Source organism: Neopelma chrysocephalum, unplaced genomic scaffold, assembly GCF_003984885.1.
Source record: "Neopelma chrysocephalum unplaced genomic scaffold, ASM398488v2 Primary Assembly neopelma1_68, whole genome shotgun sequence".
Taxonomy (NCBI): Eukaryota; Metazoa; Chordata; class Aves; order Passeriformes; family Pipridae; genus Neopelma; species Neopelma chrysocephalum.
Window position 1 is genome coordinate 1,549,776 of NW_020897727.1, and position 24,388 is coordinate 1,574,163.

General features: G+C 35.7%; 1 protein-coding gene across 6 annotated transcripts in view; it reads right to left on the bottom strand.

The window, feature by feature from the left end:
* Positions 1 to 24,388, bottom strand: part of FTO (FTO, alpha-ketoglutarate dependent dioxygenase) — a 235,509-nt gene that overhangs the window by 175,208 nt on the left and 35,913 nt on the right. For all 6 annotated transcript variants that reach the window (XM_027684983.1, XM_027684979.1, XM_027684978.1 and 3 more), the window contains exons 2-5: positions 20,202 to 20,279; positions 14,518 to 15,178; positions 7,632 to 7,775; positions 844 to 923 (exon numbers count right to left, since the gene is read on the bottom strand). In XM_027684983.1, coding sequence (XP_027540784.1) covers positions 844 to 923; positions 7,632 to 7,775; positions 14,518 to 15,178; positions 20,202 to 20,234 — 918 coding nt within the window. In that variant the 5' untranslated portion in view covers positions 20,235 to 20,279. The remainder of the gene's footprint in view (positions 1 to 843; positions 924 to 7,631; positions 7,776 to 14,517; positions 15,179 to 20,201; positions 20,280 to 24,388) is intronic.

Below are 24,388 nucleotides of genomic sequence, written 5' to 3' on the forward strand. Positions count from 1 at the left end.
GCCGGGGCCAAGCGAGCTTGGACAATGGCAGTGAGGTCCTCAGGACGTAGGTTTGTTTAGAGTGACCTTCTCATAGATGGATGGCCTCACAGGGCTAACGGGTTCCATCTGCCCGGGAGACCGAGGAATCGAACCCGGGTTGCAGCAGTGAGAGTCCTGCATGCTAACCACTAGGCCACCAGGGGTCTCAAAAGATACAACAAAAATGTATATAATAACCACTTCAGAAAATATGTACTTCTCAAATATATTGAACAATTTTCTTCTGAAATAATCAAAGTAGAACAGTAACAAAAGTGTAAAGCTTCCTGAATTGTCTATACAATTATTAATATAAACTATGGTGAAGATAGCTTTTCTGCTTATTCAATCCTCAAATGCAGAGAAGGACACAATTTAAAGCACACTCATGCCTAGTCTTCGTTGTTCTGATCTCCTAAAGGCCTTTTTTCTGCCAGTGGACACTGCTGGTGTGTTTTGAGTATTTCTATCTCATGAATTTCACCTTTCAACTAAGACTGGAATATGAATACAGCAAAACAGCTGTAGAACATTTCAGGTAAAAAGCAGTTTCCATATTTCATCAGCAATCCATGAGGTGTGATGTAGCACATTCTGAATTCATATCTGAGATGTCTACGTGGGAGTTTAGGCAAACTACCAATACAGAAGTAAGTGGGCCTCAGTACAAAGATAATCAAAAAGGAACTGTTCAAGAAAACAGTTTGAGTCATAAGCATAACATGAACCACAAATCTGGATAACACACTATGATGCTACATATAAGGTACCAAAATATTAGTTTTACAAAGGACTAAACAGCAAAACATTTTTGATACTTACATCTGCCACTCGATGAGTTGAGCTGAATCGAGGTGATAAACCAGCCAGAACACAGTGCTGATGTGTCATATTGAGATCATCTAGGGACAGATTAGAAAACCTTAAGTACAGGAAAAAATTATACTTAATAGAAGTTAATCTGGTTGAATATGAATTTAGTACACTACTTTTTTCTCCCGTGCTTAGATAATTCAGTCACATCTTCCTAAACACTTCCACTACCCATTTCAGTGTCCATTCAGTGTGGCATGTTTTATTTAGCTAACACAGAATTGGACATATTACATTTTGATTTGCACCTTTATTCAAACCCTTGGCAAATCTTTCATTGTAGAGTTCTGCCTTGGAATTGCTTCCAACTGTCTCTAATCCTTTATGAATCTTAGAAAGAAGCCTGTAATTTTAATTTAAGAGTTTACAATTCATCTAAAACTCTAATCGTACAAAAATAGTCGAAGCTTCATGGATTGCATGGCTCAAAGCACATTAAAAAATACATTTTAGGTCTTAAAAGATTACGGTAAAGATTTGCTTTCTTTTTCTACTAAATATATATTAACTGAGAAGAAAAATCACTCTTTGTTAAATTGGCCATTGTCCATTTGGCAGTAAAAGCTTTTATTCAGATACAGAACACTATACCCAGATTACCGTTTTGGTTTTAGAGCCAAACCAAAGCTGTTACATTCTTCAGTCACCCATGTCGGAACTACCACAGCGCTCTCATGGGTTCAGTAAAATACAACACACGTGGAGGCAACATCAGTTTTAAATGACTAAGCACTGACTGGCGAGGTCTGGAAAACCAAAACACTGCCTCTTCAGCATAATGCATCACAAAAAGTACATGTATATAAAAGCAGACATATATCTGTCCATCCTGCCTTGGAAAACTGCAGGCAGGCCAGTTGTCTGTTGGACAGTTCTCCTGAACTTGTGGTGAGGTCACAGCCAACATGGTCTTTCCTGTCACGAAACAGTGGGACTTTACCTTGCCACCAGCTCTGGACAACTATGGCAGGGATATCTCATTTTAATATCTGTTACAGAAACAAAAACTCACAAAACTTATTTGAACTGTATAATGCATATGAGAAGTGAATTATTATTTTAAATTACCATTAACGCCAATTTAGCAACGTATTTAGTAGTTTCAAGAACTGTCTCAAAATCCTTTCTCTTTCTAAAAAAATTCCACATGCATGCTTAAAAGATGCATATGCCAATTAAGTAATTGCTAGATAAGAAAGAAGTTTTAAGAATTGGACTACAATTTTCTGCTTATATGACTGTTCCTCTCCCAAAGCTTTCCCACAGCTATGAAAAATGCTGTCACTTGCACAGAATATTTTTCTGAAGTCTCATCAGGCTTTTTGAACGTTTATAAATTTTAAAACACTATGAATTTTCCTAATTTAAAATAGTAATTCTAGAGAACAATCAAGAAAAACTAATAAAGTCCAATACGTGTTAGAATGCTATTTTGCAAGGCCTCTGTGAAGTTGGTAACCAATACAGAAAAACCTAAGCGTAAGTAGAAGTTAAGGGACTTGCCAAAATTTGCATGGAAGTTCTGTGCAGGAAACAGACTTACAGCTGAATCTAATGCCATAGATTTAACACCTGACCACCCCTCTACTATTGGATGCAGACTATGATTCTCTGTGTGGGGCCTCCTTACAAGCAAAAATTCTCAGTGATTTTACTGCCATTTAGAGATAGCAGATACATTCTGGAATTTGGATGCTGCATACTCTATTTTAAATGGCGGGAGCAGGTTCACATTATAGATCTGTCTCTTCCTCCCCTGTACTGACATCTATCATCCTGGTTTTCTTCTCAAATATGTCCCTCCCAGAACAGAACCTCAGCACAGTCCTCTCTGCTGCTTCAAAGTACTGCCAGTTCCTTCCTTTTCTCTCTGATACTGTTCTCAGTCCCTGCTCCTGCTCTGTCCACACCTCCACTTTCCTCTAGACAGCTGAATTTCCTGGGCTCCACCAGCAGAAACACTGAAAGCACTTATCAAAAGAACAGACTAATGGATATGTCTATACATTCAAACAACATACACACAGTTAACTCATTCTACTACTTAACTAATTATCAGAGCACCAGCGAGGTGAGGAGCCAAAGCACTCTGAAACAATGACTGTACACCCATGTCACTGCAGTCTATTAAGTCATAACAAATACAAGGTAGAAGGAAAAGGAATTCTTAGCCAAACCTTACTTAAGGGAGTGGGGACTAAAGGCCCAGAACTTATTACTTGGAGGTAAAGTACTTCCCAGGAAAACACAAACCACAATGGAAAAATGGCTCTCAGAATTATCAACAGGGGTTTATATAGTCTTTTCTATCTTCTCTCAACTGTTCTTCCTGAACTTTTTAGACATTTGCCTTTTCATCATCTATTTCATGAAGCAAAAAAAAAGTATAGTGATGTTTAAAGCACTGGCAAAAGTTTTAATATTCTAGCCACCACAAGTACCTACAAACAGAAGTGAAAGGAACTTTTGTTATTAGTTTTCTTAACTACCATTAAGAAGTAAAGAATTTTCTTTTTCACCATATTACAGTGCAATTTTCAAAGCACTAAAATACTTTTCCACCATTTCCATTTTACTTGTATCCAACTGCACACAATGCTTTAACAGGAGAAAATCTAACAAAACTAATTTTACTGCAGATGTATCAATAAAAAGACCAGGAAGGTATGTCTCCTTCCCTAAGAAATTATGGGTCAGTGGAATACTGCTTTCATAACAGAAAGCTAGAAAGATGATCTTTCCCTAATTAAGAAATATTTTCAGTTTTTTGCACAGACAAAATACAATGAATTAAAAGGCTAAATACTAAAAGATAATAAATTTTAAAAAATATGTCTGAGATTTGCCAACCTTCATGATCAAAGTTTGGTAACGACAAATACATTCCTGAAGTTTTAAGCCTTAATAGTAAGGAATACACCATTTGGATTAAATGTGGACTCAAAAAAAAAAAAAAAAAGGGAGGGGAGAGGTAAAAAACTCCAACACATTCAAGATGCTAGAGAGCAAAGAGGGTTCAAGTTAGTTTGTGAAAATAGAAGCAGATTAAATATCTAGAAATAGTTTAATGAGTCACTATATACATGTGGAAGCGCTTCCATTAAATACTTATCTTTAACCACAAGCCAACCTCTGCAATGTGTGCACCCTACTTCTGGTTGGTTAGGAAAATGATTTTTTGATGCTTCTCGAACTATAATTTGCTAGGGGTGGGGAGTGGTATAAGATCCAAAGTTCATCTTCATGCTGTTTTAAAACCTTAACCTTCAAGCAAGAGCTTGATCTATGGGAAACAGCTGCAGAAAAGTAAATCTGCCTTTGAAAGAGTCCAGAATGTATTTTTGTTAGGTATGTTTTGAAGTCATGGTAGGAAAATTAGTGAAAATTGTAAATCTGCTTGCAAATCTGGTCATGTCTAACTCAAAGATTAGGGGAAAGATTCCAATTTAATAGTAGGACCATGACAACCCTAGTTAAGCATGCTCTAGGACAGAGCAGATGGGGCCCTTTGCTCACCTCCACGCGTTTTGGATTTATTGCATGCACCCAACACGTTTCATATTAGACACCCTTTGACTGTGTACTTGAGACAGCAGGGTTCAGTATGCACTTCCTCTGCAGACCAATATATTATTCTAAATTGAGCTAAAGTGTTTCCGTTTCATGAGTGATATAAAGTTCAGATTCGAGTTTTTAGGCAGCAGACTTGCAGTCATTCACCAGACTTTTTTTCTTATTATTACAGAAAGTCTTAAAAAAAATATTTAAAAAAATCTGTCTTACTGAAAGTAATTTTGAGTTTTGATTGGTTTTGCCTAAACCCCCCCGTCCCTTATATTATTGTAACAGCTTAATGGAAGAATGGATTTGGTCACCTCATGTTTAGGATTAACATACATTTAAATTTCGGCTCGCGATTTCATCTGAAGAGGGCTGCTGAGAAGGCAGATGTCAATTTAAATTTTAAGACATTTTACTAAATTTCTACCCGGAATAACAAAATCCATTTTATAGAGCCAATGAAGAGGAGAACATAAACATTATTAAATGTCTACTAGAAATGCTAAAAAAACACTCCTGTTTTTCTTTGTTACTTTGCTATACCCATTGATCTGGATTTACAAGTTACTGTAATTGCACATTACTATTACCACACTTTTTTATATAAGATTTGTGTGTAATACTCCGGGTATTACAGGTACAGGACTTGATAGGACCGGACTTTTAATTATAAGCAATATTTCAGCACTTTACAGCATCCATATAAAACAGTAAGCACTGCACCATCTCAACAACTGGAAGAACAGACCTACAGACTTACTAAGTTTTCTGCTAGAGTGGATGAGTCAATGATAGTCAAAATCAATCCTACCAGTCCCATATATCAATCAGTCTCTGTACATCAACAGCTCCAGTAGCTGCAGTACTCTTAATATTCTATTTTCTAGATGTCTTACTTACTGCTGCCACTGCTTTTTAAAATAATGCCAGCAAGACTCTGCTTACTGAAAATGAGGGTCTGGAATATACTGCGTACAAATGCACAAGAGAAAGGAATCTAAAATTTTCTTTTTTTATTGCCAAGGGTTTTTTTTTAAACAGAGCTTTCCTATTTTACCTTTTAGATGGCATCCTCAAGGTGCCTTCTCTTAAAAGTAATTTCAAAATAATCTGAACAGTAAAAAGTACACTAAAATAATATACATCCACTTATATTGTCTTTCACTTCAAGTGAAAATGATAAAGGCAGTTCTGCTGCACACAGTAACCTAATAAAAGGGCCATTTTGGAATACCCTCTTAGACTGTGCAGAAGAGTAATTTTTTTTTCAAGTAGTTGAAAAGAAATAGAAAGACTATGGAAACACAGAAGAGATTAACAAAACACCTGGCCTACAGAGCTCAAATCTGTAGCTCTTCACAAAGTATTAATAAGAAAGTGATTTACTCTTCATCTTCAAAGGAATGTTAAATATATCCTTTGTTTCCATCTAAACAGGCTCACAATGTTACACGTTAAATAAGCTAATTTTCTGAGCCATCCTTCATAGAGCATTCCTGATAGTACTTCAGTTACTGCATTTGAATTCCATTGGGGAAATAAAAAATGCCCTTATGATCTGGTAACTCAGTCAACTATAATCTACAGTATTTTGCAATCAAAATACTGAAGTTATACCCCCTCTTTTATTAATCACCTTCTGATTCTGTTGCCCAGCATAGCTGTGTATGCACAAACTTTCCAGTCAGGAAGGATTAGATAAGTTTACTTGATGGCTTAGATGCTATTGCACAAAAATAGATTAACAGTAGCCTTTCTAAGAATGTTTAGCTGCCACTTCACTCTCTCTTTCTGTATCCTCACATATACAGAAAAGGGAGGCACATCCAGACCACTGTGCCAAAGGATCTCACATCTTAACACTTGATCTGTTCACGTCTGAACACACTTAAGACCACAGTCAGTACAGGACTTTCACACAAGATACCTCACTGATGACAGTGCACAAAATCTGATGAGGTAACTAAGAACACAGAATGGTATATATTTTTTAAGATGGCCAACAAATGTATTGCTTGTTGTAAGTAAACTGTTTGCATCTTTGTTTGAAGACGAAAGGGAAAGGTAAAGTTGAAAAGACTGTTCTGCTCATCAAGTTGGGAGTGACAGGTCATTCTAGGGACGTTCCATGGAGTTTACCTTCCAAGGCACAAACACAAACAAGTAACAGTGCAAGTGCTCTCAGTCTTCAAAGGTGACATCTGTCAAGCCAAGACACTAACCAGGCAAATGTGATGATGTCAAAAGCCTTGTTCTTGTTTTGTTTGATTTGTAACCAAATTTATTTAAACAAAAAGTTATAACCAAGAGAAATACAAGCCAAAAAAAAAGCAACAGATTTTGTGTCAACAAACCTTAGGAGCAGTTCTCGCTTTGTTTCTTTCCATGGAAAAACCTGAGTTTGTGAGCTCAGCTGCTCAAGTAAATTAACCCAATTTAATTTTCTTCTTTTAATCCTCTACGCTTGAGACATTGAGACTCACTCTTGGAGTAAGGCAGCTCTGTTCATTATGATCTTAGTATAATCCCACTACTAGAAAATAGCATGTTTGAATATAGGCATGGAAAAGTGTAGCAGAAGGACAGAAGTGTCAGGTGTAAAATTGGTGACTAATAAAACATCCACAGATTGGCATAATGACAAACTTCAAGAACCATGGTACTAGAAAACTTTAAGACTGCTACATTCACAGCTTACATAATACAGGTGCCACTCTATAAGCCACACTGAAGAACAGAAATTTATTTGTTTCACATAACAGATGCAGATGCTCATGGTTACTCAGAAAAACTGCATTAAGAATACAAAAAACATCTAGAAATACATGGATGGGACAGATACGGTGCAACTTCTCACAAGATCTGAGGAAATTCTGGTTGTGGCCTGAAGTCTGTCTTCGACTAGTTTACTAATTCTGACTAAAAAACAGATAGAAAAGGCACAAAAACCTATTTCTTTCTTAGCTGTGAAGTGAAAGAAACACTAATAAAAAAATTCCCTCAAAACACTCTGGAAGTAGGCAGGGAAGAAGGCATTTATTATATGCCCTAGCCAGATCTCACATCTTTCTAAATAAAGCCCTAACTGAAAGGAAGGTGTGGTAACTTACTTAAATATAAATGTAATTTTCTCTATTGTCAACAGAAAGTTTAACTTCTTAGCTCTTGAAAATTACCAAGCATCAAGTAGAAGTCTCCTTGGTGAAGTGGTATTGCTAATCCAGGTGTCTCGATGTCCCACGCTACCTTCAAGCCTACGTGCCAAACAGCTGGGTCTCTTCCCTTCAGTTCTTGTTCATTGCTTTCTCCCACACCTGAATCTTGAGAGAGAGAGAGAGAAAAACACCACAAACATGAGAGACAGGGTAAGAATCATAAAATATAAAATCTCCTCTAATAATATAGACTTAAAGATATGTCATATTGGTACAATCTTAATAGGCTTAAAGATTCTATAACCTCCATTTTCTATAATCATCTCCAAATTCACAAGTATGCAATAGGTAAAAGTAAAAAAAGTTACCGAGATGAAAACTTCAGGTTAACTGCAAAGTAAAGGCAAATCAAGCCAAGGTTTGTAATGGATTTCAGGTTTTCTGAACTTCTCAAGCACATGTAAGAGGAGTTTTCATTAAGCTTCACTCAATTTTACTAAAACTATAAGCATAGAAGAAAAAAATTTAAAAATGCAGTAACACTGATATAGCAACAGATAACTTCTGAAAGAATTTCAAGTCATAAACTGCCAAAGCATTTTATGAGCAATTTTATTTGTGTACATACTTGCAATTTCAGTAAATCATAAATTGAGACAAAGTAAGGTGAAATAATGGTTACAAAACACAGACTAGACCAAAGTTGAGCAAATCTTGGAATCATATCTGTCATTCTTTTCTCAAAATTATTAGTCAAACATGCTAGATAACATGTGCAAGAGCCAATAAAGCTTCAATACATTTGTCACAACACTTTTCTTATCATTAGGCAACACGAACATGTTGAGCTTGGGGAAAAAATAATCCACTGCATAGAAATAGTATTTAGAGCTTAATCCCTCAGAACTATTTTCATAAGCTTACTTCACTGCAGTATAAATTGAAAGATACAGTCAGCATTTATAACAAGGTATTTGGGAGCTATGGTATAACAGTTTTAGGGCTAAAGTAACAGAGCATTTTGACAGAGGGAGGATGAAGTTTTAATAGGCAGTTGGCACAGAACAGCAGTGAATGGTTAGAAGTGAACTATGTAACATGCCTAATTCTGGCTTACAAGTTAGTAACTGTGTGTGTCCATTTCACCGTCCACTTGAAATGTGCTTTCATGTAATAATTTTTAAAACCTTTCCCTTCATTTAATTCTAGAAGAAAAATATGGAACACATATAGCTCTTATTAGAAGAGGCACCCACAAAACACAGCCTTGAACTCACACTTTCAAAATATTCATGTCACTCCTCTCATGTGGTTACTACATTGCTTTTTTAATTGGAGGTTGCCCTTAGAAAATTAAGACAATCTATTAGTTATTATGCCAATTAAATATTGTCTATATTCAGGAAGCAGAGAGCAAAAACCTTTTGAAGAGCCAAATTAAAAAGTTCTTAAGTCAAAAATCTTAATGTAACTTTAGTCCCCAGAGTCCCTCCCTACACTGCTGCTGCTCTCATCCAACTGAAGCTTTGGCTTGGGAGCAACTCTAGGCCCTTCTATCAAGGAGCACACAAATGAGAAAACAAGAGCTAGCAAATACTCAGAAAAATCAATACTAAACTCTTCAAGGGGCTTTCATGTTTTCTACCCTCTTCAGATAAATCGTAACTTAATTTAAGAAAAATGTTTTCTGAAAACTGCAAATAGGATGGCTTTCAAGGCATTTTTAATGCAATACATCATGGATATTATGAAAAGAAGTAACCTTTCTGGGTTAACTCTCTCTGTTATTCTGCTTTCCCATTCACTTTGGCAGCAGCACTGTTCACAATATGGCACCAATAAAATATAGAACTACAATCAGAGACAGCAATTTCAATCAAAGTTTCCTGGGGTCTCCTCATAAATCCAGCACCTTTGGAATGTGCTCGTTAAAATGACTTATTTTTTGCAGTTTGATAAATTTTTTATTGCTTAAGTACTGAGTTCAAATGCAGCTCACAGTCTCCTTTTCTCTATATTCTCAATTATTGTACCTTATAATTATCAGCAGCAATTGAAACTGATTGCTCCTACCACGTTATTTTGGTAACAAATGGAAGCAAGCTGCTACTTGCTTTTAAATGCACGCTACTCTGAAAGTGAGAGCAAGGAAAGAAAAGACACCTTAACATTTGTGGCATATCCCCAGGTAGCACTGACAAACTTTTACATAAAAACAAGTTGTTATTAAATTCTCTATGACACCTCGAGCATGACTGAATGCTGTATAATTATTGATATAATTACAGTTCCCATTTAAGTGAAAACATTTGGATGCATCTATATCATATGTATTCGACAGTAAATCATATGGATCTTGCACATACCCAGCACCATAAGAACACAAGTTAATTTTGAAGTAAACCATACAGAAATGGTCAAATATAACAGTACTTAGTGGAAATATAACAAAACTATGTTCAAATTTGAATTCTGGTCAGTCAAGATTTATAGACTTAGGCCTGTAAAAAACCCTTTATGCTGGCACCCCAAATGAAATGGTGCAATCAGGTAACAAGCTCATCACAACATAACAACAATACCTCATCAAATCTGCAATTATGGTAGAACCATGAAGGAGAGAATGTAACCACTATAGAATCTCAATTATTTTTATTCACAATTCAATGAAACAGCCATCATTAGATTTAGTGCTAGGATGCTGCTTCTAACATCACAGAGTGAAAAAATACAAAAGAGAAGTGTGCAAAAGAAACAAGCATAAAAGCTCCTTCAGGATCAGAATTCACTGCAACCAATCGTAAGTTTGCTAAACCTTGCAACATCACCTTGTCAACCACCAATGCCAGTTGTTCTGAAGTTCAAGAGTTACACAGCAAACAGGCCTTATAGCAAGAAGAAAAACTAGATATGGTAAAGAATACAGAGAAAACTACTTATCCAACCTCCAACACAGTCTGGGGGAAATCCAGGTAACAGAAAGACGGACACACTTCAAGTGATCACATGCTTTTCCATCTCCTTTAAGTTAGTAACTGAAACAAGTCTCTACTTCAAAGAACATCTTTAGAACCAACTAGCGCTCTGCTGAGTAATAAAACTTCCTGCAAAACTTAAAATGACCTGAGGGAAAGCTGGTCATTAGGAAATTTTCATGGATAAAATCCAATTTTTGAAAATGCCCTTGTTCTATTAGATTGCAATTCACTTTTATAACTGCAGCAGGAAATAAAAATGGGTTATTAGCTTACTCTATTAAAATTCTGAATAAGTTTTTACCTTAATGCTCTCAGGTGATAGGATATTTGTAAGCTAATGTGTTTTTAAAAATGCTGAATTGGTCAAAATTTGAAATTCCTGTTCCTTAGTAAATTCTGAAAGGTAAATTAATGCTGAATATTGTTAGTGACAGTATAATTGAACACACATTCTGTAACCTATTCGGTTCTGCATATGCACCATGACTGCCACTCATGCACTTTCATGCAGCACACACACTAAAAGGAAACCTCTCAAATTTTTATGAGGGTCTGTTCTTATCACTTGACAACCTATTCTTAGCCTAGTGTAATGTATAAAGCAAATACTATTCAGATGAGCATCAAGCAAAATGTTTACCTTGTTTTGTTGTTAGAAATGTAACTCATTTGAGGTTGCTTTGAAACAATTTGACAATGGAAACAAGAAAATAAACACTGATACCAATTAGAATATCAGCTTGTTCCAATATCTTTATGTTGGTGCCTAAATTTCTTTTCCGGCATATTAAAAACTGCTTCTACTCCAATTAACACTGATCAAAGTTTCAAACATTAAATTTTCATTATGGCATCAAACAGTAAACAAGTGAACAAAAAAATAAATGGTTTCAATTACAGTAGTATCTGTTTTAACACTATTTAATCAAATAAGTAGGTACCTAACAATTGATATAAAAATGCAAATTAAAGTAAAAGAAAACCATATAACCTGAGCTGTGCATCTCTAAACAGTCTGACAAAGAGCTGCCATAACACAGTAAGACTGCCTGACTCCTAGGGCTCCTGCTGTTCAAAATTTGACAACCTGGGGATTCTGCACTGGCAGCAGGGTAGATCAACACCAGCCATGGAGCTTTGGAAGCCTGAGCTTCCACATGCTAAAGGCTGCCACAGATCCTCAGTGCTTTGAGTACCTCAGAGACCAGTGAGAATTTGAGGAATTGAGAGCTGACAAAAAAATGGGCAAGACCTAGCAGAAAAGAGAATCAAGCTGGTTTCAACATAAATAAACGTGCTTAATGTGTGTGTGCATTTCCCACAGAATCAGTATTTTCTCCCAGAAAATTACTAATCTATCTAAGCTACATTTTCTAAGGAAAAATTGTTCCATCAAAAAAACTCTGACCACATCTACTCTTTTTATTATGTACTCTGTAGTGATTCTGTGATAGTCATTATACATCACAGTGAGAACTCAATGCTAACTCGACACTAAATGAATTAATGGCGTAAGTACTAATCAAAGATATTGGCAAAAAAAGTAAATATATTTATGGAAAATAATAAGAGAAGACAAGACATGATTCTATACAGATATCACAACAATTTTCAAAAAGATATTGAGATTCCTCCTGCTTTACCGTTATGGAGAGCTCAGTAAGACATATGGGAAATACTGGAAGTCTCTGAACTGAAGAAACCATCTATACACTGAAGTGATATGCAACTGGAAAGAATAATATTATAAACACTGATAAGCTTATAACTACAAGCTTTGGAAACCTGTGAACAGAAAATCAGAAGATCAAAAAAAGACAATCTATTTATTTCTCTCCAGTCAAGTAGACTGGCCCCTCCTCTTGGACGTGTTGGGTACAAAACTTCAGCACACACAAGTATTTACTGTCATTTCAATTAGAAAGCCATGCTCATAAGCTATAAACAGGACGCATTTCCTCCAATTTACAAAGAAGCAGGTCATTGCTTCAGGGATATAGAGTGACAAGCACTCCCTGCACACAGACAGATGAGTGAACTGTTTGCACACAAAGCGACACCGCAGGACATTTCTTCATGAGCCTCAGGAGCCACGCCAGGCACCTCAAACTCCCTCTCAGGTCCAAGAACCCAACCTGAGCCATAAGAGGAATTCAATTTCGTTCAGATCTGACTACATAAATAATTTTCTTCCCAAAAAACCATCTTTTACACTATCTCCAGTTACACTGAGATTTTAATATTGCCACCTCCTGCCAAGGGACTTCTCCCCTCCCCCCCCCGCACCCCATATATAATCAAACTTCAATTGGAGCAAAAACAGAAAAAATTTAAGTTGTAATTTTTTTTTGGTAAATCTAAATCAATTTATTCACTGGAAAGATCTTAGTTTCTTTATTTTCATGTCTATTTTCAAACCCCTCAGAAAAAAATTACAAACTTTTAAGTGTAAGTATATTTATGAAAAAATCTTGTATGTGGCAAAAACATTAACTGTCCATAGATATCAAAATAATTTTTAGTCTAAATGCATAAAATATGTTTTCATACCCTCATCAATCAAATCTTCCACAGAATTTGCAGTGGTTTTAAAACACCATATTTTTTACCTATTTAACTTGTTGAATAAAAGAAACAAAATCAACTGACGAGTTATGAATAAACATAGCAGCTTTCATATTTGTTGATTTATAGCTCTCTGAACTTAAAGGGACTCACTTTTTTCCCCTCCATCAGCAAATTTTATGTTAAAGTAAAATGTTTTTAAGTATATTACAATAAATCCTCATACATATATTATTAAGTTCATGTTTAAGTTTCTTTAACTTAAAATCTTACTGCAAAAATATTTATCTACAGTATTATTGGAAAAAAACAATGTATTTACTGGACATAAAATACCAATGCCTTTGACAAACAGGGTAGAAAAAAGTTTATGAAGAAAATGACACTTTTACTCGTCAGGAAATCTCTTTTATTCAGTTTGCTACACCAGTTGATGTTTTATGTCCAGGAAAAAGTAAATAATATGACTTCAGCTGTACATTAAGTAGCAAAGTGACCCACAGTTTCAAAACTAATAACAAAACCAATAACAGAATGCACATAAAAGCATAAACTATCATTTTTACATCAAAGCCTTTCGCCAAAACCTACCGAAGTCAACGAGAATTCTTCCCATGTTCTAAAGCAAACATCAAAGGATTTTTGGGAGAACAAAATATCCATTGTGAGTTATGAAACATAACGGAACATTTGCAAATTCAAATCAAGTGCCTAAATTCTAATCTTATGCTCTGCAAAACTGGGAGTCATTAAAAGAAATCCAAAGCCTGTCAGATAACAGTTCTTTTAACAGAAAATGTCCACCCTTCCCAACTACAGAAATGCTGGCAAGTCCTCCATAAAACATGCATTAACACCACAGCATGCCTAGACAAAATGCATAACTTCAAAATAAATATAGTAATACTTTTATCCAAAACCAACTGAAAATGATCTTTCCAAAAAAAGAAGAGTAGTAAAACCAGCATAAAGTAGAAGCAAGTCTGTATATGACAAATAACACCATAAAAATGGTGATCTCAACTACAGTGAAACATTTTACAGGACAGAAAGCATGCTCATGCATTAACCTGAAAAAGGAATTTGACAGATTTTGATTTCCTGGCTCTTAGTCAGGAAGTTAATTACACCAATTTTTAAAGCTACTTAGAGAACAACTGCTAAGCCAGTAAACACAGGTATATTTTGTACAGGTCTTAGTAAAAATAAAGATAAGGTTTAAATACAAAAGGTACCACAATGCACTCAGAAGCACATGACAAGCCTAGACTGGCATGCAGGTGTGCTTATGCACATACACACAGGGAAAGAGAAAAGGGGTTCAGGGATTTAAGATATATGACTGGTCAGCTCCCATCACCCACCTTCACAGCTGTAACTGTACACAGCGACCGTCGACCTTTCAACCAGATTCTCGTCGTGGTGCCAGCTCACTGCCATGTTCCCCATTCCAAAATAAGGTTCTTGTTTCAAGTACAGCATTTGTAGTGGATCCATATAATTTAATAAAGTCAGGTTATAGGATGTTCTGTTCTTTAGACTTACGGAGTCATCCTCTGGTACACAAACACCGCTTTGATCTTTTGAAACAGACCCTTGCTCCGTAAGAGAAGTAGCAAAACTTTGCTCCCTATCTATTACAGTAGTATCTTTAATTTCTTTGGTCTCACATAAATTTTGTCCTTGTAATATCTTGACTGCCTCAATATGCAAGTAGTCATTAAGTCTGATTAATGCTTTACAAGCATCATGTATCTGAGGACTGCAATATTTTATATCATAACCTTCAGTAGGCCAAGGAACTGTAAACAATCTTGTGTTCAAGTACTTGTAAGTGCATCCTGGGTTTCCAATTAATATACGAGACACTGGAGTAAGGAAATCTTTTCCTTTGATCCTTACAAGATCTTGAAAGAAACAATCATGTTCTCGCAAGGTCAGAAAGCCTTTCTGTACCATTTGATGGAGCTCTTCAGGTACTGTCTCAGATTTTCTGAAAATCAGCTTGGAATATTTGGTCTTCCACTAAAGAAGAAAAAGACAAAAACACCAAACAACAGAAATAGGAAAATAATTATTCTTTTTACAAGAATCAAAATATTTCATACATTGAAGAAGAGACAAGGCTAAATTGTCAAGTTATCAAGCATGAGTCTAGAATATAGTGAAGAAACAGATGCCAGTATTTGTTACTTTATTTCCATATATCAATATATTGCACAAACTGTGGATATGTAACCAGAGAGTTTCAATCAATCAATCAATCAATCAATCAGAGGATTCTGGTAGAAATCAGTAGAACGTATAAGCTCATCTGATGAACCTGTAGATAATGCTACCTTTACATACACATATAGTAGATTATCAAGCAGTGAAAAAGCAACTCTTCTTTCTGCAATGGTTGCAAAGACCATTTTGTTTCATTCTGATGCACAGAATTCTAGAGGCCTACGTGATAAACTCAAACCATTTTCTATAACAATACTTCCTAGGGAAAACGTAACAAAATGAAAATGTAAATTTTAAAAAAATTGACTGCATGTCTAACTTCAAAACAGTCCTCGACACACTGGTCCTTTCTGGTTTCACATTCCTTAGTGCATGCCAATTAGCTCTCCTGTTTTATATAAAAGTTCTCCTTTTAGATAACAGAAAATTTCCAAACTTATTTTCCTCCCCAGCTCCCTACCTGTAATATCCTTTTTCCTCATATCCTCTTCTGACCATACCAGCTCTGGTATCAGCTGGAGTTCAGAACCCAGCAGTGTGTGGAGGCAACAACTCCCAGCAAGGTATAACACTGCTAATCAGCAGCGAATTGCTTTGCATGCACAATACTGCTTCCCACTCCAGGAAGGCTTGGATAATTTTATTTTGTTAATCTGGTTTTCTAAGGAAGCGAGTATCACATAATCACACCTTTTATTGGCTGCCTGTAAATCTGCTTTAACTACTGCTGAGACTGTTTGGCAAACTGGACAAAGGCTAGAGAGAATAAATTCTTAAAAAGAGTTCTTATGTATTTCATTAAAATTAATAGATAAATAAAAGAAATAGATGCAAACTAGTGCCTTTAGTAAGGGAAAGGCTGCAATGTGAGCATATCAAGTATCAATTAGCAAGTGTGAAGCTCCAAAGGACTCCACCACACCTATCTCCTTCTGCCCAGAAATTAGTCACTAGACTGGGGAAAAGGTAGATACCAATGGTGGTGTGGGGAAAAATGTTAAAGTAAACTGAAATCTGAAGGCATTAGGCAATGGGGCAAGAGCACATGGATGCACAAAACTGATCCATCAAAACTTTTACTAACCTAATATCTTACGTTCAGTGCTTTTAAAAACACAAATAAAAGTCACCAGCACAAAGCACCACACTGACCTACAGTCCATCTGTGGGTTCCTTCTGGTACAACTCAAAATTACTTCACTAGTACTATCTACTTCCAAGTCTCATTTAAGACTTTCCTTTCAGGAAATTAATTTTAAAATCCAAAGAACATGCCTTTAAAAAACACAAAGCAGGCAGTAAGTCAGCATGCACATTTTCTGCTGCATGAAAACGGTTACAGTTCTGCATCATAACACACTGTTATCCTACAACACTGAAGAGTTGGCTTTATAGAATCATTTGTTTCTACTAAAAAGAGGAACATAAAAGGAAGCCTATTTTAAAAATAATGATTACACATAATAAATCTTAGTTTGTCTGTAACCCTTGTCACCATTTCTTGTGAAATTTTTACAGTGAAGCTAATTCCCCTTCTTTACACATTCTTACAGTTTCCAAAAACTAGCTTCCTGGAGAGAGGGAAAAAACCTCTAGCAGTATCTACAGATAATAATAATTTCTGACAATTGTATTTACATCCTTAACTTCAAATACAAAGTTTGAAAACAGTCCCAGATATCTGTCTGAAGGTCCCTCTACAATCCCCAGCACAGAACACTGGATCCCAGCTTTCATTCAAAGAACTGAATCTAAACTTGATAAAAGCAATTCACCTGAGCTTGTCAAAAGCTCAAAATGATTCCTTTAGAGGTCCTGAACTGTCCCTTTTGTTTCAATCAGTGCTGTGTATCTCCAGCCTTTGAACGGTACAGTGAAAAAATCCTTATAAACAACAACTTCTGAAACCAGTAACTGTACATTTCAGACTTACACTTATAGGCTGCAGTCAGATGGGTGGGTACAGGTTGATGGGAATCATAAATACCTTTTCACAATCATATTTAATAATGACAGAACATTATATGTTGTGACATACAAAGGCTATTACTGCATTATTTCTTTCATTATGCAAATGCCATGTATAAAAGAAAGAGCACTAACAGTTCTAGAACAGTATCCCAATATTTCTTTAAATAATTCTGTACACTGGACATACTCAGGTCAGATTAACCAGTTACCACATAACATATGCTACTGTGGTATATTTAAACAGTCATTAATACTATCTATTTTTAAACCATTTATATGAAGATACAAAGAGACTGAATTTCTGACATGGATCACACCCATGAAATTACAAACAACCATTAGAAACAGAAGGAGGGAAATAAGAATATGACGTAAAGCAATTAAGTGCCTGAAAACATGCACTAGAAAGGAAACACACAGATTTTACAAAGGTAACAACATTTATTCCCCCCTCTGAACTGCAGAGGTAATCCCTTGCACATTTTGTTGCCAGCCAAGTCAGAGGCATGTTACCTTTGGATTCTGTTTTAAGGTCACACGATTAAGAACTACTTTATCATGAAGTTTCACACTGTATACTTAGAATTCTACCTTAAAAAGAAAAAAAAACCACACTGATATCTCCAAAGAAAGCAGGAAGTGGAAACACATTTCTGACACATCACATGAAAACAGTTTGGTCTTCTTTAAATCTCCAACCAGCGACTGTGCTATGCCCCACATAAGGAAAACATTAAGGGATCAGATCCAGGGTGAACGCTGGGTTCACATAGGACACCTTGTTGTTTTGGGGGGGATGGGAAAGGGGGAGTAATCGTGTCCTCCGTGTTGTAACTCTGACAGCAAGTATTAAAGGTCAATTCACTGTTCACTCTGAAAGAAGTAGGTACATTGCTGGCAACTACAGGACAAAAAAAATAAAAAAGTACATTTGATGGTCAAATCTGCATTTAATGTTACACACAAGATTTTAAATATATAGATGCTTTCCCTTCTGATGGTGATACTCAACATACAGATCCACCCTATGGACACAAGTGACAGAATAAAGTTAGAAATCAGCAATAAGGATCCTCGATAAGAAAACTACCCTATACATCATGAAATGATAGTTTGTACTTCAAATATTTGTGAATTACCTTGTTAAAAGCCTTTTTCTTATTCCAAACTGGCATTAAACATCACATTTTTTCAGCCTATGTCTTGGGGCCATTTCTAAAATCCTTCATCAAGCAAGACACATTGAAAGAGGATGTCAGTGAAGTTTTGCTTATGATGGAATTTCTTACTTCTGTTCAGGCTGTGCGCTTCCACATCTGACAGGATATGGCAGTTTTTCTACTTGCAGCCTACCTAACCTTTCCAACATGTTCAAAGAATGCTGCTTTATCTGAGGTGGATCCTTAAAGGAGGAAGACAGACTGTAAAACTAAAGTGTATGTGATATTTTACTTTGCAATTTGTTGTCTTCAAGCTCTCACCCTTCCTTTCCTCCCATCTGTAGTGCATTTAAGCATCATGGAATTTGTAATTTCTACAGCTGTGATTCAAGTAACATTTCATAACCACTACAGAATTTAAAAGGTGCTTGTGATGCTTAAGATTATCATGTATACTTAAAAATACCTAGCATGCACACGTATACTACATAAAAACTATAATTCTATATTTGCAAAAAGAGTGTATCTAAACTTTATTAAGGCTTGAACAGGTCTGATTTCACTGCTTATCTTGTTCCCACTGTCTTCTATAGTTATGGGCTACTGATACTGAGCAAATGAGATGCCACCTGGGCAATCTTGGCTCCACCTTCTCTTTTCACATCAGCTCCATGAGAATGTGCATTTACAAAGATAGGAAAAGAAAAAGGTGCTGGGCAAAGCAGCTCTTGGCAGTAACAGAGACAGAAAAGAGAACAGGAGGGGACATAACAGGACAAGGAAGGAGAAAAATCCGCTCCCTGAGTCTTAAAAGGGGGAAGAATTTCTTCATGAACTTTAGTTTAAAAAGAATGTGTTTGGGTTTTTTGTAAATAAAAAAAAAATAATAAAATCCATCTGTTTAGCTCTTATAAATTCTTCCAGCTCTTCCACACTTCTACATCTTTGAGCCACATATCAATATATAGAAGACAGACAACACACCTGTAATGTAAGCATACTTGCTGTAGCTGTTCAAACTACGAGATTATTTCTTATACTTTTTGTCTTATAGTGTTCCAATTTGATCTGATTGAACCTGCCCTGTGTTTTATAGCTGATATAGAAAGATGCAAGACAGATGCAGAAAATTCTATTAATTCATCATATTTTTCCATACACTCATTTGTTTTACTACTCATGTGTCTACTGGGCCTGTTCCTACTTTCGTTTGGTTTCATTTGAGGCATTCCTGTTTCCACAGTTTGTTTTGTAAGTGAAGTCTCAATGGTTACTTATTGTTTGAAAGTAAAATTAAGGCCCCAAAAATTTGAATTTCTATGTTAATATTCTCCCTATATTGCCAAACACGAGCTATAAAGAACAGGTCTCTTCACAGCTCAGATAAAAAAAAAATTAAAAGAATGATGAGATGTGTTTTATTTCAACAAAGCATGAGAAACTCTGATTGTTACACGTTACCTGGAACTCAGGGCACACCCCTAAAAATAAATTAAGTTCACCAAGTTCTCATTCATGAACATCTCAGTTCTAGAGATCTTATTTCACACCACCTGGAAGTCCATTATCAGCCATCAGGACACCTTTTTTCATATCAGCTTTCACAGTGTGTCTTTGAAGAAAGATTTATTTGTTGTTCAGTCCAAAAAGTCATTTTAGTTTAAAACAAGTTAGAAGAAATACATTACCAACTGATGGAAATCATCATCGGCTGGAGTCATGTATGGAAGTCTATTCTCTCCAAGTTCTTCAAGAAGCCTTTTTTTCTGTTTTGGAGGGGTAAAATTGAAACAGAAAATTAGACAAAAACCAAGATCTAAACAGAGAAGTATAAAATTAGTTGCATTAAAATGACAAAAACTGGTGCAATTAGTTCTTGTTACTGTCAATTCTGGAAAATTAAATAAGGAAAAACGGATAAAAAAATCAGTGGAACTTCTCTACTTACAAAGCAGTAATTCAAGTTAGGTAGTCTCTCAGCACATGAGAACTTTTACTCCTAAATTCTTTTTTAGATAATCAGTCCTTATTACACTGATCAAAATCCATGTCAGTCTAATGTTTTTAAAAACTGTGCCTACTTTATAACTGGACATGAATTTCTTACTTACATGTTGTAAGAGCAAGACCACATTGAAATGGAACACAGTTTTTACAAGAATGGTAAGGGTATAATACAACGGGAAACACAGAATAAGATAAAAAAGGTATCACTAACACTTAATGAAACCAAGTTATATGGAAACTACATATTTCATCACCTAAATGTTACTGCAAATTGAGTATTCCATAGACAAGAGAATTAATTGTCAAATAAAAAAAATCCTTTTTCTTCTACATTTCCCTCTTTATCATCCTTTTGGGTTGCATAAATAAGTCAAAACAATTTTCTCTATTCTGGCAATCTTATTTAAAAAAGGAAGAAAACAATATTGCATGTAGTAACTAACTCCTGGCTTACAGCAAACACATAAACAAGGAAAGCTGAACTATTAAGAGTATAACTGTGGCCATTAATTCCATTTATTCAAATTCAAGCATTAAGGAAGATGACAGTTTAAAATCATGAGGAAGTGTAGAGGTTTTGGAGGTTTACAGATCAGTCCAACTACAATAAGAGCAGGTGTCTCTCACTTACTCATCTCCACGCTCACAATGTGCTGAGCATTGACTCTTAACGAGCCCGAGAACAGCACTGAGATTTCTGAACTGGCACTGTAATTTCTCTCTGTCCCCAGTTTTCTTTGGGGACAGGTTGTTGGCATGTTATAGCCATGAAGCCATTGGTGAAACCAAGCATATTGTGACTTCAGATTAAGTTGGCAGAGAATGACATGCTGATTTGCTGCATATTCTAAAACAGTTACACTTGTCTATCACTAAAAGCTTGCCAGAATTTTACTACATGGAATCGCTGAAAACATTAGATTGGTTTTATTATCTCTAAGATCAACCACATTAAACTGCAGGAAAAAATATATATTTCAACATGGACTCACATCTGTGGGAAGGGAAAAAAAAAAGGTGGGAAGAAGAGAGATTCTGACAATTTCTTTGTCAAGTACCAGCCTCTTGGCAAAAAGCACACAACATTAAAATGCACTCCTGTGTATAGGTAGTACTAGTTCACATTTGATTGTCAGATCTGGCTAAGTGCTGCTCTTCAGCTTGATGTGCAGACTAATACACACAGCTGGGTGGTATAACATGCTGCTCATCTCTTATGCAAGAAGCTGTCACACAGATGTCAAAAACATCAAGCTACTCACAAATACCTCCAAAAAGTAAAAAAAAAAAAAAAAAAAGAAAAAAGGAAACCTGAAGATCTGGCTATACCAGCTGGCTGATGTGTAAATCTAAGTACTGTTACATAAGCACTGTTTATTGGCTCTTCAAACACATAAACCCCTAAATAAAAGTTTAAAAATTGCCTTTACTTGAAGATATCAGACATCTTAAAAATAATTTTTCTAAATCTGATTTTTAAATTTTAAAAATTATTAACAGTGTAGCAGTTTATTCAGGTATCATGATTATGTTTCTTACACTTCAAAAAACAATGTGATTTTTATATATACATTAGTGGTGCCAATACACGAAAAACCATCTTATGTGCACCATCCCTATAATGTCATCATGCATTGTGCACTGCTTCAGAGACTTTGTTAAGTGTTGTACTCTGGCCCTCAAAGAGGAGAAAACCTCTGCATATTTTGTAGGCTGCTATGAGTATTACTGGAGCTATTGTACCCAACTGATAACTGCAATGAAGATCAAAAGTACTAATGCCCAATTTTAGAGTGTGCAATGAACTTCTTGAAGATCTTGACAGACTCTGCTCATTTATTAGTCATAGACAGGCCTATTAATGAGATGATTGATTGTGAAATTCGTCAAGTGGAATATTAATAATTGGAATGTCTCAATCACTATAAATTTTTTTTCCTAAGTTTTTTCACGGCAATAGAAGTGACACATTGTATGTTACAGAAGTAACAGAAACACAGCTAAGACACATCAAAGTCACAGGCCAAAATGCAGTTACATTACAGACACATGGTTTGTTATTTTCAAGTTAAGTGGTATAAGGAAAAGATGGGACTTAATGACATTTTCTGACCAAGAAGCATGACAATGTAAAAACTTTTGCAGCTGACATTTTTCCCTGCAGGGTGTCAATACCATTCTCAAAAGGTTTCATTTCTCTCTTAATTGTCAGACAGAAGTTCAATACCTAGGCTATAAAGGCTTATGAAGACTTTAGTGCTTCCAACATAAAATTCTCACTTAGTTTCCTCATCAAACAAGTCAATTTTTGGATCTATGTCTTGGGTGAAACAATATAGTATAAAAACTAAAGTTATTGAAATCACACAAACATTAATGAAATTAGTTCTGACAACAAATTTAAGGCTGCAATGTCACAACAATTTCTAACACATAAAAACACTGAAAACATTAAGCAAAAGTGTGGTTTTCCTTCCCCCAGAACTTGGCATAAAACGCAGTGAAGAATTCATTGAAGAAACTGCTGCTGTTAACACAAGGGAGACTTAAGTCCATGTTAGTAGCATTCACCTCTAAAAAGATAACCCAGTTTGCTGCCCTGCATTTCTCCTGAATTTTGGGAAAATGTCAGCTTCACTATACCAAGTGATATCTCTGGGCCTGGAGCAGCATCTCATATAGGTGTAAAAAGTCAGTCACAACAGACCAAGACATGGACAGATACAGCAGTGGCTATGAAACATTTAAAGATGTTAGTTCTTAGTTATATGACAAGAACACAGTCTGATAAGCAGTTAAAATAAATACTATATTCAAACTAGCCTTCCAAAAAATAGGACTGTATCTCACTATTCTGGAAAAGTCCATTTCATTATTCCCTAAAAATGATTTTTTTTTTTCCAGAAAAGATGGTCTTTTGGAACTTCTAAGAGACATATTCTCAACCTCGGAGGGGATGTAAGTAATTTTTTTTCAGTCACCAATTACTAATTTACACCTTACAATCAGCAGTATGTAGAATAAAGCAAAAGATGAATCATGCTATATAAAGGATACATGAAAGAAGGCAATTCAAACAAACCCAAAATATCTGTGTTGTAACTTACTATTTTTAGATATTTGTGCAGGGAAAACAGCACAACCAGTAAAAAAATTCTATGTGCTCATATACACTCTTCCCTGCAAAATAACTGGATTCTGACTCATGACACAGTGACCTAAAGTTCCACCTTATTTTCTCTTAATTTCATCACATCAATGATTTCTGTATTATTTCCATAAAGTCAGATTGAAAATGTTCCTCATTTTTACTCCCCTCCACCTCCAGTAACCTTACAGCAAAGAGAGCTAAAAGAAAGCTGAATATTTCATCCAGGCTGAATTTTACCTATCTCATGTCTAGATCTGACAAATAATCTCACTGGGGCTACAGGAGGGAACAACACACTGCTGGAGGTGAGGCTGCAAAAGGAAGGCACAGCAGCTCTGGAACATCATCTTCACTCCCAGCCTATAACAGCCCCTCTGCCTCAACTCCTTTCATCAGAAGTTCTTAAAACATTGGCCATTTTTTCATCTTAAAAAGTTTTGCTAACTCCCTGCTGCAGTTTTTACACTTTTGAGAATACTGACTTGGGACCAGAACTAATAAAACCTCAATTTTTTTCTTTTTGTTTTCAATGCAATTCAATGTGTTTGCAGAAATTTCTGGGATAGATCCTAAAAAACAAAGGGTCTCTATTCAAAGCATAAGAAATTATCATCTCCATCTCCACTACTGTTTTTCCCAATAGTCTTTTGTTTTCCAAAAGGTTATCAGGTGTAGAAAGGCACTCTGAGAATGCTTATTGTCATGAAAGAAAGATCT